This window comes from Cupressus sempervirens, chromosome 10 (genome assembly GCF_028749045.1).
Source record: "Cupressus sempervirens isolate cs-2001-9-10 chromosome 10, ASM2874904v1, whole genome shotgun sequence".
In the NCBI taxonomy this organism is placed as follows: Eukaryota; Viridiplantae; Streptophyta; class Pinopsida; order Cupressales; family Cupressaceae; genus Cupressus; species Cupressus sempervirens.
In genome coordinates this window covers 257,264,732-257,286,472 of record NC_143127.1, presented here as the reverse complement: position 1 = coordinate 257,286,472, position 21,741 = coordinate 257,264,732, and the positions used below count along the sequence as shown (strand labels likewise).

Here is a 21,741-nt window from a genome sequence, read left to right as displayed (position 1 = left end):
TTGTGTTATGTGTTGTGTTCATGCAATGGCAAGTGATGTGTGTGTGTATCCCGTTTGGACCTTGTTTCCTCTACTCGATGGGTGGCTTCATAAAAGCCTAGGTTGGGAGATGAGCCTCCATGGTTCCTAGTTTGTGTGTTATGTGCAGGTTTTGTGAAGATGGCTTCCTTGAAGATGTTAGGGATTCACCCTTGACAAGTTGGAAAATCAGATGTGTAAAGAAAGACCAATGTTTAATGTTATCTCAAATGGATTATGGTCTTCAAGTCTTCATTGTTATTGCATTTTGATGTAAAAGGGATTGTTCATCATTATATATCGTTGAGATTGTGTAAGGGAATATTGATAAATTGTACATAGTTCTCTTGTAAGGGAATATTCATTGTAAATCTTTACATTATGTGATTGATGCAATATGGGAAATCATGTAAATGAAATACTTGTCCTTTAAATTCAATTAATGTACATATTTCATAGAGGTTGCAATTTTTTTTTCTAGGAAATGGTTGATTTAATTCAATACATAATTAGTTGTAGTGTAAATGTGTAGGCTATGTATTCAATAAATGAAAGGAAGATATCCTACTTGATAGTTCATTTTGTGTATGAAAATTAAATCATTTATCTTTCCTAGTTCTAATAGATTTTTAGGATAGGTAATACCATCACATCATTAAAACATGTTCACAAAGGAAAATTCATGGTAGAACTAGGAGAAATCTAGTTTGAAAAATAAAGGCATAGTTCAATACCCATAAAGGGACAAGCCTGCAGGTGCACATTAAGTCTCTAGAAAATGTATGGGAAAGAAAATTAATTCCCTTCCCTAGATTACAGAGTAATATTTTAATCAAGGAGAATATACTATGAATCTTGTGCTTGGAGGGTTAATAACATTAGTACATGAATATTAATCATATAACATATGTCCTAAAGACAAAGACTTTAACACATCAAAAAAACCTATGCTCTAAGTTATGCAAGAAGAGACTCCTAAGAGTCACATGCTCAACAAAAAGAAAAAAAAAAACAATAATTAAATCATTAGCTTATAAAGGACAAAAAAGGGAGACAAGCAAACTAAAGGATAAGAGAAAACATTAAAAAACAAACCTTTATCCTACCCAAGTGTCCTTGCTCTCATTAACACCATAGACTTGGGAAAGGTAATGATTATGACACATGATCTGACATATGACAACACCTTTTTCCTAGGTGTCTAACATTTGGAGGAGATGAAAAAGTCATGTCATATTCCTTCCCCAATACCCCACACCTAGGAAGGAGTAAGAAAAGACTTTGGAAATGTTTCAAGTTTGAAAAAAATCATGACAAATTCAAATTGCCTTGGGATTTAAATCTGCACTTGATATGACTGTTACCTCACCTTGGGAAGAATACCAAGGTATGTGAGTTGGAGGGAGGAATACTTTGCACAAAAAGGGTAAGTTATTTGTTTAAAGAAAATAGTATTAAGGGTTGGAATGTCATATTTGTCTTACGATAAAGAGCTATGATGGTTAGTGTCATTATTATAAATTAGTAGGTGTAGGAATCTAAGAGTAGTTTTAAATTAACATTGGAAAGATAGGAAAATATGTAAAAAGTAGAATTAAAGTAAGTTATTTCATTTTAGTGTTTTGTTCATGGGTTTCTTTAATTAAAATGTTTATGACTGGTGTCATTTGTTAGAGGTTAAAATTATAAATTTAAAAATAGTTATGATGATCAAATAATGTATATTATGAATACATGTCATTAATGTGGGTTATTAGAATTTATTTAATAAATCATAAAGTGACCATGTTACAGATTGATTGCATTGTAGGGAATAGACATTGGATTTATAAGATAAATTTAGTAATTTAACTAACTTACATATAGGTATTAGAAGAGAGATAAGTATATGTAAAAATAATAATAATAATGAAATGAAATGAAATAAAATAAAATAACAAATCCAATAAATAATTAATATTTGGCACCTAGTTAGTAGCATCTAATTAGTAAATTACCAAGATGGTCGTATTGGGAAAAAAAAAAGTAGTTCACTAAGGGGATATATACATGCAATAAAATGGAAATGGAAGATAAATGGGAAAGGTATGTATGTGATAGGGTAACTTGTATTAAAAACATTTAGTACAGTTATTAAACATCTCTGTGTTTGCAAACCCTATAAACATTGCAACTACATTAAGACGAGAAATTGAACTTCACTTGAATATACAAAGTGTCTTAATTGGAGTATAGAAGATGAAAGGCATATGACCATAACATCATTATAACTTAGTATTGAAATCATTGATGGACAATCAAGTGACTTCTCATAAGAAATCATGTAGTCTAGATTTTGAATAGAACCAATTATGTTACATCAACTAACCTTATCATCTCCAAACTCTGTGGTTGAATCAATAAATTTCCAACACCCTCGAGAAGAAAATATAAATTGTTATGCGAACAGCTCACCATTCAATGGAACGTTCATAACAAGTATAGACCCATTCATAAAATCTATTAGTACACCTTCAAACATTTTTATTTATTTTTTGGTTGTATTTGCCTCGTAAATTTAGGGCATGACAAAGGAATTGAAATAAAATAAATTAGAGATGTTGGTTAATCCTTAGCCTTTGGTACCAAAGTAATTTAGCTCTTGCAAAATAATTTCCTAAGTGTAGTCAACACCCCTTCTTGGTTTGGACACTTACTTTGTAAAACAAATAAAAATTAATTCTAGAATCCTTTTAATTGGGCCAACCTCATGGAGATGAGCGCACTATGAAAAATAAATAAAAAGTTCTCTTGGTCCACCTAGTTTAGAGTGTATCTCTTAGGTGAAGTAGTGCATGTGTGGTAGAAGTAAGAAACCGTTTGATTTCCTTTGGTCAAACAATTCACTAAATATCATTCCATTCAATCAATCTTTTAGAAAACCAAGTATATCGAAGGAACATCTATGATCAAATGTCATTGAAGACTATTGCAATCACATTAACATATTATTGGCAAATCAATTTAGACCTTATATGCATAATTGATAGAGAATATGAGCATATTCTAAAGTATTGTGTTGCATATCCATGAGAACAAGTGTTGAAGCTTATGAGCATATTTCAATAATTTTAAGCAGATTTGTAAATGCGTAGATTTGTTTTGAGAAGATCAAACACTTATCAGTTTATTGTTTTGAAGGCTGATGCCTCACCTTCAAAGAGATGTGAATCTCTTGTAGACTTGTAGAGTTGGTGCTTAATCATAAGATTCAATGCTTATGAATCATTTGAAGGGGATTAGTGCCAACTATGTATTTATGCCTTCAAAGATCATAAGAAGTTTGTAATAATATAAATGCAAGATTTTGCCACAATTTTCTACCATGAGTGTTTCCATGTTAATTGTGTTATTATGTTTCTACTTGCCAAATAGTACATTTGTGGATGATTAAATTTGAAATGTAAAGGTTTGATATTATAATAGCTTAAATGGATGGTTCTAGGATTGTGAGGATGTACATACTAATGTTGGAGTTATAGATCTATATCTTGTAGTTGAGTATATTTAGTTATTGAAACATGTTTGTATCATATTTAATTTCAACATAAAACTCATCTAAAAAATGGTGGGTTCATAAAACCCTACCTTTATCCAGGTTGATGACATATTTGATGAAAAAAGCCACAATCCATATTTACTCTTCTAGAGGACCATTGTGTTTTGATGTGAAATAAGGGAAACACAGTTAGAAAAAGAGGGAAGGGTAAAATGATGATGGAACAAATATGGGCATTAAGGGTTCTAAAAGCCATTTCACCAAGCCTAGTAAGTAAGAAACATTTTGTCATACACATAAAGTTGGTGATTTAGTCTTTATAAGATCCTTCCTAGTCATTAGCAAAATATTAGGTCTATAAATAGAGAGGTTTACTTTTTCAAAATACTCATAAGATAGATGCCATATAATGCACTATTTCCTTCTATAATATTGAGTGTATTGTATTTATAGTATACAAGGGCATCTATCATATCTTAGAATTCTTGAACATTAATATATTAGACAATGTTATCTTTTAAAGATCCAAATTGAAATTTTAAATCCATTTCCAAACAGAATTTCATTAATTATTACAATAATAATTTCAACATAAAATATTTAAAACGTAATAGTTTATTTATAAAGCTTTAAAGTATACTAAGAAGTTTGATGCTTAATGTTTATATAAATCCACTTTAAAACAACTTTAATTTATTAGAATGGTATACAAAATATTAAAATTTAATTTAATTTATTAGATTGGTTTATCATTTTTCTTGGCCAATGTCTATACTGACATCAAAATGACATTCTTCTATTTTAATAATTAAATTAAAAATCAAATTAGAACTGTATTTAAAATTTAAATTTACTTAAAAATTACCTTTTTGATGTCGGCATAGACATCGCCTGAAAATGTCATTACTGATTCGTAATGTTAGTTCAAGTACTTGGAAGTACTTGGTTCTATCATAAGACGTTCTTTGCTTTTGCAAATCTGACACTATTACGATTTTACTGTTAACTACAAATGAATGCTTTGAATTTGGATTGCATGCAACCGTCAGAAAACTAGGTGAGAAAGGATGAGAAAAATACGCAACATTGAAAATAGTTAAAAAGCTGTTTCGTAACTATAAATTATTACTCAATATATTATTTAGATAATATTGGCCTCACGGATTCGTAAATTATCACTTAATTTTTTTTACATAATATTGACCTCAAGCATTACAGCTTTGATTCTCAGGGTGTTCCTAAACAAATCAGCTTTGAACTTTGCCATGCACATAAAGACATCTTAAAAACGATATGGCAATCGCATGTGTGACTGGTAAACACATTATTTTTATCTCATCTCAGACGCAAAACAAAATTGCGATTCACAGATTTATGGCAGAATTATCTGCCTTGGGAAAAAGTTAATCACGTGCAAGCTGGAAGAGTCCAACCATTGGGCACAGGACCAATATCGTATATAATCTCGCGGTGGCAGGACCACACTAATTTGATTGCTTCTGGAGTACCGATACCTGCTCCCCTTGGATCTCCTGCCGGACCAAACCTGAGATATTCCGTCTGTTACTACTGATGGAATGTTTGAATTGGAGTACAACCAATAGATGACGTCTTTAACAAAATTTGGAAAAATATATTATCCATTTAACAAAAAGAAGCAATGACGGTATCTTTGATATAAAATATATAATTTAGCAATTATTCCTACGCTCTATCACAAGGTAATGCAATATGGGGAAGTGAACAACCAGTGGTTTTGTGGAGCTCCTGTTGTTCTGGCTCGGATACCAGCATATGTTGTACCATTTACCGATCTTCCTAAAACTTCCTGCAAACATTATATATATCAAGTCATCATTGTCATTTCTTTCATAGGTTTATGTAAATTATCATGCCATTAGATTGTCAAACTAAAGTTTTCGAAATACTTGAAGTCCATATTTAACTGCCTTTGGATTCATTCTACAACTAAAATTATAAAACTATGATCAGTAGATACCTAAGAGGAATTAGTGGGGTTGAAATGATGGTTGGTTGGTTGGAAGGATATGCTTTTCATTAATTCTTCTCAGAAATACTGGAGGCTCATGTTGGTTAACAAAGATGGCAGAACTGTGACGAGAATATGTGTACTGACAACTGAAAAAGGGATCTAGTGAAAACAAGTGTGGTAACACTTATTGCCATCAAGTAGAGGAATGGATTCAGGCAGCAGAAAGGTACCAATAATTGGAGTAGAAGCTTATTGGGCGTTTGGAATCTGTGCTATAGGGAGCTGTCAGAAGCACCACAAAACAGGAAGAGAAAAACAGCAGGTAGTGTTTTCAAGGATGTTACCCGAGTCATTATTGGCTCTCGGAAGAAATCTGCCCAAGGATTGTTGGATTTGCTGGGTAAAATAGTAAAACATGAAAGACAAATATTAATAGCACGAAGGAATGGTAGTGACAGCACAAGGGAAAGAAGATCAGATAGCGTAAGTAAAACTTTAGGAAAAAGACAGATCCAGCAGATCATGACTAACACAAGTATTGCATGATAGAGGTTTTGCTTGAGTTTGCAGATCCATGCAGTTTGAGCGAGTCATTTAAGGAAGCTGTTGAGCTCCAAAAGACGCAGAAGATACTGAGTTGGACAAGTAAAAATACAGAGTCGTGAGAAAAGAGGCAGATGCTGAAATACTTGAGGAGCCAGGAAAGCTAGTCAGTGCCAGATCAAGTTACAGAACGATAGGTGGCAAATACCATTCCCAAATGTGTGGAGAAGCAGGTGCACATTAAATATTATCATGCAAACTGGGCCACAAAAGACACAATGAAAGTAAAATGCACTCATTAACAAACATCTGAAGAACCCACCCTACTAAAAGTAGCAGGTCTGGCCCTTGGGAAACAGAAATTGTTAATCAGAACAACTGTTTAAAGATTAATTGTCTTGATAGCAAAACTTGTAATCTTTCTACATAAGGAAATTGCAAAGGACAAAGTGAGTGCCACCTATACATGCACTATATCAGGTCGCCTGCTGAATAGAATGCATTTAGGGTTAAACAATAATAGAACAACACAAAATTTGAGCCCCTTTGTTGATCGTGCAATATTATTTAAGGATAAGAATGTGATTCTACTATGGGAATAAGGGTGGTGTATGAATGATAGTGTAGTAGGATAGTGGAGGTGCACAAGGGTAGCTGTTGAAAGAATGTCATGCTTCGGAAGGGTTCGAATTGCTCTCCTAGCATGAAAGGTCAAAGATACTCCAACTTGCATTTTTGAGCCATTTTAAGTATGGGTTGTCTGAGCAACCCAGAGGAGCCTGGGGAGGGAACCCAATCAGTACTTTCGATCTGATCATTGTCATTCTATGGCCATGACTTTAATTAGTACACATTAATAACAAATCCGTGACATCAAGGGTGGAGATTGTGGGACATGGCTGCCTTTGCAATGCACCAGTGGAGAATCCAACAATTTTGATGCACCAAACCAGAAGAGGATGTGAATTTTTGATCTACTTTTCCAAAGGCTAAGCTCAAAAGCAAATGCCTCATGCAGTTGAGAGGGATTGGGTATTTAGTTCCAAGCAATGTTCAAGAAGCAAATTTAAACTGGCACCTGGGGTACAAGGAGGGCTGAGTCTGAGGAGTAGTTGGAGGCAGTGCAGAAGTGCAAAGTGGAAAAGGCCAAGTTGAAATGGAAAGGATAGAGAATGATCAAATCAGGTGAAGGCAGCAGCATCATATGGTTGTCAATTTTGAACAACTGTGCTCTGTGGGAAGGAACTAAGATGCACTAGCCTAGAGGTTTGATGTACAAGAGTTCAATCATAGGACGCTTTGAAGTTATCGTAAATTCTGAAGAACATTTTGGAATCATGGAACACAGAACAATAGAAGCAAAGAAAAAACTCAAGATTGGAGGTAATGGTGAAGGGTTAGTATCCTGAGGAGTTGGCTGTGAGAGCTATGAGAATGCATACCCAGGGAGCTAGTTACGTAGTATACGAGGATACATGGGCGAATGCCATACAAGGACATGTACAACCTGTGGAAGGATGGATGCTATATTAAGGTTTCGTATGCACTTTCAATGCGCTGGAAATGAAACACTGTTCTTCAAGTAGGGTTCCTTAAGGATAAACAAAAAGCTAGTGTGGGGCAACCTTGGCAAAGGGGAAATAAAATCAAAATAGCGTGGTATGTAAAATAGAGAAAAGTTTGGTGGATGGACTATAAGATGTCTCATGGGTCTATCAAGTGCATCTAATAATATGGTGATTCAGAATGGCTGACTGAGTGCCAGAGATTTTGGGCAAAATAATAGCAGCAGCCAAAAAATAGTACACAAGAAAATACAGTGCTCCATCTTTTTCAATCAAATACATTACATATTTATAAGATTAGCATATCCTAATTTTAGTACACTCCCACAAACAACTTTCCTGAATATATTGAATTGTTTAACAACTCAATACACATTCATAACACTAATGTACCAACTTATTTAACAAGCTACAAACCTAACTAGCATTTGCACCAAAGAGAGGTGCAATGGTTAAGGCGATAGTTAAATATAGTTTAGCAATATATAAGAAACTACATTGCGCATAAACTTCAAACTCATTGGCCCATGTTTCATGAGTAGTGATTCAAACAAACCCATCTCTCATGAGAATCAATGGAACACTTCGCACTCATTGGATCTAGGTGATGCTTAGAGAGGTGGAGCAATAAGACTTTTTGGGAGGTCACCCATCCCAGTACGACTCCAGCTCCAGTGCGATTAACTTAGTCTTGGCCTTCCTCCTTGCATGAATACTAACCTTTTGGGGCTTGGATTCTGGCTTTCACATCAACAATGTAACTTAATTTTTTATTTATTTTGCTGGTATATGAGCACGTGTGGATGGGGCAAGAGCAGATGGCACAGAGTGCAAATTTTCGACCTCCTCCGACTACTAGAAAGTTCATGTGCATTATAGAACCACTTGATTACCTTAAATCTTTAAAAAAACATGAACCCTAACAACCTTAATCCTTGAAAATAATGAATCATGTGCTATAAAAGATATAAATTAATTGTCTTCAAACAAATAATTCATTCTCATCTATTCTTTGTGAGCTGAGTTTTAGAATGAGCATATGGTTTTATCTCATCTATTCTCTATTGGGTAAAAATCTATTGCCCTTTGTAATGCTTTAAATTTTCCTTTGCAAGCTGATTTACATATCATGCTTGTAGACATAAATATTGGGGACTGTGAACTGTAAGAGTTAGCAATGTACAAGCCTCACAAATTTAGGTGTCACTTAAATGTGACCTAAAAGTTTTCCATTACAAATTCGATAACATGAGAGAAAACAAATCATATTGATATGTATTGCCATACAAAAATCAACATCTGGACTACTTAGACAGCAACACAAATCTTTATATGGCACAGAATTAAAATTTTGTACGTCATAAACAGACTTATATTTGTAAATTGTTTGAGGCAAATCGTAAAAGAAATGCTCTCTCCATGTACAATTATGGATACAATACATATCATATAACTAAACCTGGCAAAATTGTTGATCCCTGCTTCTGGATGGATAGCAAAAATTGCAGGGATGTCTATTGTCATACAAACAGTCAAATCCGTAACTGGGTGGTTGTTAAATCTTACACAACCTACAAAAATATTTGTACAGTGCAAACAGACATACATTTGTCAACTGTTGGAGGTGGATCATAAAAGAAATGCCATCTCTATATACAATTATTATATCGACACATATTTTATAGGTAAACCTGGAAACATTACTGCTCCCTGCTTCAAGATGGATAGCAAAATTGCAGGGTCAGAGGCATGACTGAATTTAAATCACTACAATTCATATAGCTAAAAAATATTGTGAAATTGCTGGGGCAAAGGCATGATAGTAAGGTTTTCGATGTCATAAGGGAATATCATTTCTGGCAAATACAAATCCAAATCTGTGGAGAATAGATTGGCAACATCACCGATATAGTTTTTACCCTACTCTATTTCTTGGAAAGGACCATCTTGACAAGGAATTTGTGAAATTACATCTTCCAAGGAGTTCTCTTCAGACTGAGATTCATCTTTTGCATCTTCATCTTTGTCGTTGTTCGGAGGAATTGGAGACATTGAAACCCTACCTACGGCATTGGCTCCAAATTCAAACACATTTCCAGTTTTGGATTCAATCTTGAAAGCGATCTTGCAAGCCCATAGAATAGAGAACTGGGTGGCTTTCTCGAAGAGCCTAGCTTTTCAATGCATTGTCCTGCATTTTGTCACCACAAAATGTAGGTAATAGTACGGAACTTTTTCAACTTAGTTTCGCATTTCTCTGAGATAGTTCATTACTTAATTGGCCAACATTGATCAACCAATTGACTCCAACTTGCATAATGAATTATTTTACTGAAGGCTTTCATCAAGTCCTTTTCGTTTTTCATTTTATTACGCTTATGCGTGATTTATGAAGCCTTCAATTGTGTGTTTAATTGCTTTTGGTCTTTTTGTTTTGTTCAATCCTTTGCTTTTGGTTTTCCCTTCGATTCGGTATATCTTAGGGCTTAATCGGACTTGGCAGTCAAAAAAATATGACCATTTTAGTGTTTAAAAGGTGGACTCTCCAAATGCAATTGCATAATTTAAAATATCATGTTATACTTTAATGTTGACATTCACTTTTTGAAAAATATAACATAAATTGACTTTATGTTATGTTTTTAAGTTACTTTATCACTTAAGTGACTATAGAGCACTTTATGTTATATTTTAATGTTGAGTTGCTTTTTAAATTTTTCACTTAAGTAAACTTTATTAACTATATAGTTTGATTTCCTTTTGAGTTACTTTATGTTTTAATTCAAAACATCTATGTTAACATTACTTTTTGAATGATATTTGCACATGATATATTAAACTATATAGTGTAAGTATTATTTTTGACCCAATTAAGTGACACTTCCTCAAAAATCAATTAAACATGTGCTTAATTGATCACTTCAGATGTGTAAATGCAACTTTCAAATCCAACTCCAAGAGTGCGATTTGCAGTAGAAATACATGTAATGGACTTCCTAAAGTCCACTTTGCATGAAAAACCTCCTTTACATGTAATTCACTTATTGCATCCTGAGAGTGTGATTTGCACTATAAAGTTATTTTTATAGACTTAGGACAAATAAAAACTAAGTTTTTAAAATATGCAATGGTCCTCCAAGAGTGCGACTTGCATGGAAATGTCCATTTGCATGTTAAAGTGAAACATGTATTTAAAATATGTAATGAGGCATTAAGAATGTGATTTGCTTCTCTTGTTGTTTGTATTTATTTTTTGGACACCTTTGTGTGCTCCTACTGTTGTCAACCTCGTTGTAATCCTGCAGTCCCATAGACCTTTTGTTGGTCTTTTGTTGGACATTAATATCATTATCTTATCTTATCTTATCTTACCCCCATATACATGCATTTTAAAATATGAAAACTCTCCTAGAGAGTGCAATTTACATAAAAGACCCAAATAGATATATCTTAAAACATGTAAAGCCTCCTAGAGAATGTGATTTTGTATTCCATCACATGTTATTGTCCCTTGAGACCCTGATTTTGCCTCCAAGAGCAAAAACATCCACTTTCTTGCCCTTGGAGAACACGTTTTTGTGAAGCAAGAACAGATCTGCTCATTTTGTGGCATGAAATTCATGCAACAAGGGGCATTTTTGCATTTCCATGCCTTCTCATGCCCTAAGCGTTGTATTTGCTTGCGAAAAATTTCACATTTCTTTGCATCTAGAGGCCACTTTTTAGCAAAAAATGACTAGATTTGGTTTTTCTAGCTCACGTTTTGGGTCCAAGAGGAGCCGTTTTGGCATTTCAATTTATGCCATTGCTATTGGTGACCACATGTTTACATTTCAATGCTAAAAACGTTTCATGCTCTTGCATATTGAGAACATGTTTTTGATAAAAATGCCTAAACACTTGAGCATTAGCAAAAAACGTTTGCATATTTGGGGATTGAAGGGCATGTTTTTGGCATCCATACCTAAAAATGCCTCATTGATTGCCCATTAAAAGCCATCATTTGCAAGTGTTAAAGAGGTCAAGTTGGTTGTAGATTCCAATTTGGAGGAGAAACATTCTTCAAACCTATTAATCTTCCATTTTTGGCTCTTAATCATTAAGTAAGTTGAAGTTTTCCTTCCTTTGCTATTTCATTGCATATTTTGATTCATCCTTGTACATTTGTTCAAATATATGCCATGTATTTTGCAAATCCTCTTTAAATAAGATGAAAGATTCTATTTTCAAATGCTTCGAATTTTCCCAAATTCCAAGTTTGAAATTGAGAGCAACTTGATATTTTGTCATGTTTGAGTCAAAAACCAGAAGCATGCTTTTTGCTTTGTGCATATTTTTGCTTGTTGTTTGCTTGCTATTTTGATTTCCTTTTTCAAAAAGGTTAAGGATTTTTTCCCAAGAATGCAAGAGCATATCACACCTTTTCACTTTCCACCTTTCCATGCAAATGCATCACATCTTTCCATATTTCACCAACACATGTCAAAGCATATTATGTCCATTTCCCAATATATGCAATTGCATTCCAAAAGCATTTACATGTAATTCCATCATTCATCTATATTTCCATCCGCATTTACATGTAATTCCATCCTGCAAACCCAATTACATGTAATTACATCTTTCGAACATAATTACATGTTTACATCAAGTCATAATTACATGTAGTTACATCTAAAGAACCCAAATTTGGTAAAAGGTCACACTTTTAAACACCAATGTTGCCATTTGCACACATCCATATGCATTCCAACTTGCATTCTTGGCCATACCCACAAAAGCCCATCTTTGCTCACATGCAATTCACCCTTGAGGGAGATTTTGGCCCTTTTCGCCCAAATACATATGCTTTCCAGTTCATTTCTAGCCATCATATGTGTTTCATAAGTATGTAATCCATACCTCGAACACTCATCCCTCATGGATTCGTCATTGTAACTCAAATCCCAAAGTTTTCATGGATCCAATCTCATTGGAAGAAGTTTTCATCTTCATGTTATGGCACACTCTTCAAGATATGTCAGAACTTCTTCAAAGAACAGAGACATCTCGTCAAGAAGATATGCTTTGATCCTCAAGAAGCAGTAATTCATTTGGTCTCCATTTTCCTAATGGTTGTCCGAGAACCTGAGTTTGTGTGGGACTGCGCCAAGCACTTTGTTTCAAAAAGGAAAAAAGAAGTTAAAGGTGCCAATGGAAAGTTATACTGAGTTTACATCCGGACACCATCGAGAAGGTTTTTAGAATGTCAAAGACTCCAGAATGTGCCAATCTAGAAAGGAGAATTCGTGACAACTTAGACGAGAAAAAGCTCGATCACATCAAGTTTTCAAATGACAATGAACAATTCATTAAAGAGAGTTAGAGGCTATCAAAAGATGCAATACCATGGTTATCAAGATGAATGCAATGGCACAAAATACAAGAACTCCTAATCCTATTATCAGCCGGGATTGCATCATCAAGTACAAGGCCTTTGCTGACAATCTACAAGATTGATTGATTCAAAATCAACAACCTCAACATTTTCTTCAAATGTTTTTCATGTTTGCAGTTGGAGAAGAATGAATTACATAAAAATATTAATTACATGTAATTCAATTACATATCCTTATGACATGTAATCCAATAACTTCTCTCACCTAGTTTGGCCAGGTCAAAGTTGGTTGAGTTGCTCTCACTTTTTCCTCCACTTTTTTCTCAACTCCTTTGCTTATATAAAGGAGTGCCCTCTCATTGTAAATATCATCTTTTGTTGTATGCAAGAAAGCTCTGCCAAACTTGTGCAAGCATAACTTCAATTGTGTAGTACAAAGTTGGGAGAAAAGTGGATAAAAGAAGCAATTGGATTCAAAGCTTTGACTGGAAACAATTGTGATAGAGCAAATTAGAAGCTTTGATTGTAATTTGTGTTAAGGTTGTAGCTTTTGTTGGATTGATTTTATCATGAGATACCTTGTTGATGGTAAATCATCTTTAAGATAAATATCTTATATTACATATATATTATATATGTAATTTGTTATACATTATATATTATTATATAATAATATATTAACTAATGATGATTAACTATAGACATGTCTCCTCCTCTCATATTTATGAGTCTTTAAATCTACATTTGGAAGCCATCAATCACAATGGCCATGTTAATAAATTTGCAGAAAACGATCCATGTTACTCAACATGGTATCAGAGCAAGGCTGCATATGTAATAAAATATTGTTTATTGAAAGAAATACTATGAGACTAGTGCAAATTTACATATTTTTGCAGAATCTCCTTGGAAGTCCAAACTTCATGCCTATGAGGTTACACGCATGCTATAAATATATTAGCTGGCTAACAAATTAATAGAAGTGGGAATTTTTATTAAGACCAATTCTCAACATATATATGAACACGCCCTCACAAATTCAATGAATTTTAAGGACAACCAGTAATTGCTATTCATACAGACAATAACTATTCTGGGAACATGGTTAAGTTTAATCCACACATTCCTCTCACACAGCTTCCCTACATGGTTCTAGATTAGCCACAAGTCTATATAAACTATGAACCAGAAAGATATACAAACATTGCAAGGGGCAAACCAAATCGAACACTAGACATGAAAAGAAAGGAATGACTAAAGGAAAATCGTCCTGGTAAGGAAGAAAGCATGATTACTGTTGAAGATGATGAAAAGATGAATATTGAGGTTTTGGTAAATGTTCAGTCGTCGAAGACCTTTGAGACAAACTCTTCTCTAGTCGGGGATCCCTTATTTTGTGATTTCATTGAGCATTTTGATAAAAATTGATGGGAATCTTTTCTATACCCCTTTGCGATGCTATACCAAAGATAGGAGTCGTATTACTTTGATATCAGGTCCTTCCAACAGACCGACCAACTTCCAACACTCATGAATAGTAAATTCATCGTTGGACACAAAATTTCTTTGGACGATAGAATATTTCTGCTTGGGCCCTTCTTGAGCATATTATTAAGATCTCTCATTAGAGATGAACTATATTAGGAACAATTCAGAAGTGGTGTGCATACCGTGAAGAATATATATTCACAAGGTAGAGATATCATGTTAAGAAATTTGATGCACATATCAATTTGAGGTAAGTATCAGTGACTTATTATAATGTTTTCATATTATTTGTGTGGGTGATTTATTAATAAGTTTTTCTTATATTATTATGAAATATGTTATGTAAGTTATTTACATTAATAAATTTGTGGTGGGTATTTGAATATATGGTGACTATATATCTATATAAAGTAAATATATCTTTCAAATAATTTCTTATGAATATAAGTGAGATTGGTCACTTTAGATTTTACGTGGTATTTACAAGAAAAATATATTGGAAAATAGAAATTCCAATATATATAATATAAGATGGAAAATATAATTATATGATTTAAGTATATATATTATTGGAATGATCTTATAGAATTATGCATATCTATTCATCGAGTGTTATTATAGTCTATCTCTTAGTTTTTATTTTATTTTAAATCTTCTGAGTATAACATTGCAGTAAGAGGGAGATCATTGATTAAGAGGGAGTAAACAATGTTGAGATGGATTTCTCTAGTGATCAATAAATTGCTACTGTCAAGAGGGCCGTGATTCATACATCATGACCATGTGATTTTAATGGGCCTATCCCCTATGTACATCTTGAAGAAAACATCCTTGATGATTGAGATTATGAGATTCTTCTACATTAAGAGGGAGTATGACACTTCTTCTAAAGCAACACAGGAGCTTAGAAGATTGATACTTAGAGGGAGTTTAAAAATACATATGTATGACTACATGATTTGATGCGCCGACTTGTCACCTGAAGGTTGAAAGATTAATATTAGATTCAGAGGGAGTTCGACATGCATCATTGGACGAAGAGATCTTCTAATGGAGTAACTACAGGACCTGACTTCCCAGGATCATTGTTTAGAGGGAGAATTTTGAGGTGCAATCCTTTTTGAATGATATCTTCTCTATCAGGAGAAGTTATTAGTAAAACTTATTGTAATATATTCTTCTCTATGAGATAGAATTGAGGTGAAAACCTTTGTACCACCCTCTGACTGGGTTCATGGTGGTTAATATTTCACATATGATATGTAATGAAAGGTGATGATCTTTCATTGACATATATAAACAGAAGGTACAACCATTATAAGACGACGATCTTATAAATGGTAAACCTGTTATTACGACAAACTTCATTAAATTGTTGTCCCAGAGTGCTGGAAATCATGATAACGAATAGACAAAAGCTAACCATTGTAAGGTGGCGATCTTATAAATGGTAGACCTATTATCATGGTTCTTTGGGCCGGATCTTGTCGGACACCATATAGGCCACACTTAAGGTGGTGTTTTAAAGTTATGGAAATTGCTTCAATTGTGTGTTATGAAAGGTGAGAAATTTAGCCTCATAGGGAATTGAATATCATACTGAGATGATATCTCTTCTTATTCTTGAGAGCACAATGTGTTATATAAATCCTCCCTCGCTAAGAGGGAGTGTTAAGGTTGTAGCTTCTGTCAGATTGATTTTATCATGAGATACCTTGTTGATGGTAAATCATCTTTAAACTAAATATCTTATATATATAATATATATTATATATGTAATATAATATATATTATATATCTTATACATTATATATTATTAATATTATACATTATATATTATTATATAATAATATATTAATAGTTTAACTAATGATGATTAATTATAGACATGTCTCTTCATCAGACATGTCTCCTCTCTCATACTTATGAGTCTTCAAATCTGCATTTGGAAGACATCAATCACAATGGCCATGTTAGTTAATTTGCAAAAAATGATCCATGTTACTCAACAATTTGTGCCTATTGTCTTTGATTCATGTTATTATTGTGTGTTCAATAATAGAGCATAGAGAATTAAGAAGCAATCAGAGCCGAAGCTTTGACTGGGAGCGGTTGTGGTAATACATAGACTAGAAGTTTTGACTACAGCTTGTGTTACCATCTCAAATTCATGAAAAAAAGTTAGAATTTCCCTACTTCTGGAAGTCTTTGTGCCCTAATGGTAGAGGTTTTTCTTATAGAATAGATTAAAACTTAAAATAAGTTATAGAATAGAGATCATCTACTTCTGGAAGTCTTTGCACCTCAATGGTAGTGATTTTTCTTATAAATTAGAGAAACATGACTTAGAGCCAAATCGGTATCCTTTTAATCAGCCTTTGAGTTGGTGTTAGTTTATTGGTATCACCATTTCTAGCCACTAGAGAGAAGTGCAGTTAGAGATTTCATCTTGCCCATTACTCGCTCTGCAAGTAAGTGGATTCTTTCCTGAAAGGTAAGAGGAAAGAATATTGGTAACACCCCTTATGAATCTCTCAACTTCTTGCTTACCTTGAGTTGATCCAAGGAATGGTGAGAAGGGGGAGCCTTCCTTTTAAGGTGCGAGAGACTTTGTCTCATACGCTGTGGCTGGTCTACCTATTTTGTGACTGAATTTTAACAAAACTATTGGTTGCAAAATATCCACCCAACACAGTGTTCAAAAGTTTTCAATCGTTTGGGTTTGTCAGTTCTATACTGGACCTCAACCTTTCTTTTGCGCATGATTATTATCCTACAACTTCACCAAATGTTATTCAGCCATCCTATGTGACTTGCCAGGATTCCACAGTATTTCTCTAATCACTTGATTGTCTGTCAGATTTTGAAATTTTGATTGTTGCAACTTACCAAGACAAGTGGAGCTTCACAAATACTACAAAAAATCACAACGATCTCACTTGCATCAGGAAAATTATGCGCTACAGTCACATTGAGATCCCTGAGCACACATTTGGCTTTGGAAGTGAGCAAAATTTATCCAAACTGCATACAATTTCTTCTAAATCTAGTGCAGAAGACGCATTCATGCAGTGATGAGTTCAAATGGAATGTTATCTTTTTCTCCGACCCTGTTAGCTACCGCCACAACCTAATCCAATAACAATATTTTCTTTACTGGCGACCCATTTTTTGTCACTATCGTCAAGGCTTTATTGGCAAGAAATGTTTTGTAGGTAAGACGTTTCATAAACTGATCGAAATTTCACATATAATAGCCTATCGACTAATTATCTTATGCAATATTTCTAACACCCCATATTGTATCATTCTCCAAATGGGGATAATGGACCAGCAATACTTGCCACATTTAGTTGTTCATCATACATATGAGTATGAACATACACATCTACTTGTGACAAGCAATGGTCGGACTCGCCTTACTACACTTGCTATGCTTTCAATTAAACATAGGGACAAACACATCTATCCAAGACTGTGGTTATGGACACGGGCATACATCCATCCGCTCACAACAATTATGATTGGGTACAAACACTACCAATCATTTATATCATCTTGTGAATGGGAACAACACATCCATTCACAAACAACCAACAAAATAGTGATTGTGGACAAACACATCCAATCACTTAGATCATCTTTTGAATGGGTACAAACAATCCAATCACAAATATAATTTTCTGAATTGATTTAGAAATTATATTCCTTACTATTTTTGTATGGAGGGTCTTTAATGGGCACCTCGAAAAGCCATTCTCCATCATCACCCACAACCAATGCTTTATTTGTGTTTAGCTTTTCATAAAGAAGCAGCACAAAATTCTATCCTTGAAGAAATGATTTTCCTTTGATATAGAAGAACTCAATTTGGAGGAGAATGTTTAGGCCTATTTTTCTCATACATTGCAGTTTTCTCTATGGTTGAGTCGATTTTCTTAGCTCCTTTGTCAATCAAAGTAGATCTTATTTCTTGTAGGGTAGCATCTGCTTTGTTATATGTGAAAACAATGTTTCCATCATGGCTTACACACTCAATGAGTCCTCGTCTAGTGTGTGAGTAATTGCAAGATTTTTTACACTGTGAGCAACTTGCACATTTACTTATTCGACATTTTTTCTATAGAATTGCTTACAACTTGCATAGAACTTGCTGGACACCAAAAACTTGCTCCATTGTGTTTGCAGCTTCATTTTTTCTGTTCATTTCTGTTTTTGGGCCTTTTAAAACCTCTCAAGGCTCAACTCGACTTCAACAGCAGCAAAAAATTCCAGATCTGTTTTGGCTTCTGCTCGGTTTGATATATTTTTCCCCTTTTGCTCACGTTTCATTTCTTCTTCTTTAGTATTTGTTTCCTCACAAGATGAACGATTAAATGAGAAGCAATAAATTAGAAATTTTACTTTTAGATTTAGTATATTTGTATATTTTACATTTTAAGATGTTAAAAAATATATATATTTTAATATGGTTTAAACTTTATAAAGGTTGAAATATTATATTTCATTGCTTATAATTTTTTTGGATAGATAAATGGCCTAAGCCTTTATATATTTCAATGTTTATAATTATTTAAGAAAATGGTTATTATTATATTAAATAAATATTATGTACTTCATATTATATTTATATATAATATTATAAATAAGTATGTATTATACTAATTAATAATCTTATTATTAATTAGTCTACTAAAATCATTATACTAGTACCAATAATATATGATAAATACATATAGTATAATATATATATTTACTCTAGTATTGTAATTATAATATTATTTTTTCATTACTGATTTTGCAATTGTAAATGCATACAAATTATTTGATTTTGTTTACTCATATTGAACAATCAAATTTAATTGAAAACACTTGCTCATGGCTTTTAGACTCATTTAATGCATTTTGTAATCGAATTCTCCGAAATAGATGCTTTTATGGGAATTACAGTACTTTTTAAGTTGGCAAGTTTTTACCGAGCTTTTGCAGAGTTAAAAATAAAAATGGGTTTGCCAAGTACACTCTAGTCTGAATATGCAACCTATAAGTTTCTGTAACTAGGAGGCATGTTGTTCAACAAAAGAGCCTTTGATCATCTACTTTAGCATTTATCTCAGCTAGTTGATTCAATAGGGAGCAAAACTTACTGATATGTTGAACAATGTTATCACCTTCCATCATTTTTAGCCCAAACAATCTGTTCTAAACTCATCTTTGCATTTGTTACTTTTGTTCCAAACAGAGCATTCAAACCATCCCACACTTCCTTTGAGGACTTTGTTAAGATGACATAATAACAGTGCAAGACCAATTAAAGCTATTGCCCTTCTACCTTTCGCAATCAATTTTGTCCTTACATTGACATCAGTTGCCCTTGTTGTTGCTCCATGCACTATATCCCACAAGTCCTTTTCATTAAAGATCAGCTGCAATTTGATTTGCTATGCATTAAATTCTGAACCCTCATATTTTTCTTTTCATATACTTTTTTTCTCCATCTAAAAGAAATACTATTTGACTCCCCCTCATAATCTAAATAATATTAAAGGTGTCGGGTTCCACCAACAATGTAGCTTAACACTTTAACACTTTGACATTATTGAAATAACACTATATAAGCAATTAAATTTTATAAAACCAAATAACCAGCCAGCCTAAGAACAAATCCAAGAATACTACAAAGAATTTGCATCAGCCCAAGTTAAAGTAGCATGTAAGGGATGCTATGTCATATAGGTCTCACTAATCATATACCCGATCTTTGTAACTAACCCAAAACTAGACCAAAATTATTTCACAATACGTAGTTTAAAGACGTAAAAAACAAAGAAGATCAGAAATGGGTAAAACATAAACGCCATACCAATGAGAAGCTTGCTATGATTTATGATTACCTTGCTTCCACAAATATGTACAGGGAGATTGAAAATGACTTCCCTAGCACAAGTCACATATGATTAATGATTAACTTGCTTACCTAAATATGTACGGGAATATTGCAAATGGCCCCCCTAGCACAAGTCACATACCCTATACAAAACTGAAAACCTCAAACCTTTATCTGAAAAGCCCTCTGCAATTTCACTTAAAGGAAGCATTCCCAATGTATGGGCAGCTGCTTGTACAACTCTAGTTATATACTCACTTCGGTATTGGTTCCTCCTCTAGTAATTCACAGGTCTCTCCTCTAAATGTCCATGCTTTCTTCAGCTCTCCCACCTTCATAGTGCATACCAAAAACCCCTAACACCCCCAACACTGTGATCCTTGGTACGTCTGATTTCAACATATCAACATTTCAACCATCGATCATGAATCTAATATCAACTCAGCAACAGTAAGGCCATTAATGTGAAATTCTCTTCTCACATCAGTAACATAAAAAAAAACAGATCCACTTCTATACAGTTTATAAGATATTACTTCTAACATTTGCAACTTGCAAGAAAGCGCAGATGCAACCAAAGAGATATTTGCCGCCAGGTTGGTGTTGGTCATTTCACTTCTATGCTGTGGCTCTGTTTTTAGGTCATGCACTCATCACTCTCATCAGTCTACAACACAATGTGCTCTTGACAAGCCTAAAAAGAATGCACAGATCTCTGTAGGTAGCTCCTTGCAAGTCAGTGCACAATAACTCATCACTATTTGCATCAGCTACGACTGTGGCTTATGGAAAGTTACTCCTCCAAGGCTGTTGCTTGCTCTGAGACCATGCCAGTGCCAGAGATTTTGGGCAAAATAATAGCAGCAAAAAAATAGAACACAAGAAAATGCATGCTTCTCCATCTTCTTCAATCAAATACATTACAAATTTTTAGAATTACCGTATCCTATTTTTAAGGAATCTCCCAAACAACTTTCCTAAATATGTTGAGTTGTTTTAAAGTTTAACAGCTCAACACAAAAACATTCGTACCACTAATGTACTAACCTTATTTTAACAAACTACAAACCTAATTATTTTATGCATCCAATAATGCAATATTCCCAACACTGAGAACAAAGAATATAATAACATCAAGAAACCTATTAATTTCCAAATGCCATGAATTTGTTTATTGTTGCATGCTGAACCACAATGTTAATATGGAAGTTGGATGTCTTGCAGCATTAATCATGTGACCTCCAAAATGTAGCAACTACTAATTGATATGAATGTATGTAAAACCTTATCTATATGTGGTTTAAGATACTATGGACAAGGCTAAGGCTTCTC

General features: G+C 33.7%; 1 protein-coding gene across 1 annotated transcript in view; it reads right to left on the bottom strand.

Moving 5' to 3' along the window:
- Positions 1–4,649: 4,649 nt before the first annotated feature.
- ALDH12A1 (aldehyde dehydrogenase 12A1) overlaps positions 4,650–21,741 on the bottom strand; it is a 187,432-nt gene continuing 170,340 nt past the window's right edge. Inside the window, exons 15-16 of the mRNA XM_089807563.1 lie at positions 5,305–5,384; positions 4,650–5,102 (exon numbers count right to left, since the gene is read on the bottom strand). Of these exons, the coding sequence (XP_089663689.1) occupies positions 4,964–5,102; positions 5,305–5,384 (219 nt within the window). The 3' untranslated portion in view covers positions 4,650–4,963. The remainder of the gene's footprint in view (positions 5,103–5,304; positions 5,385–21,741) is intronic.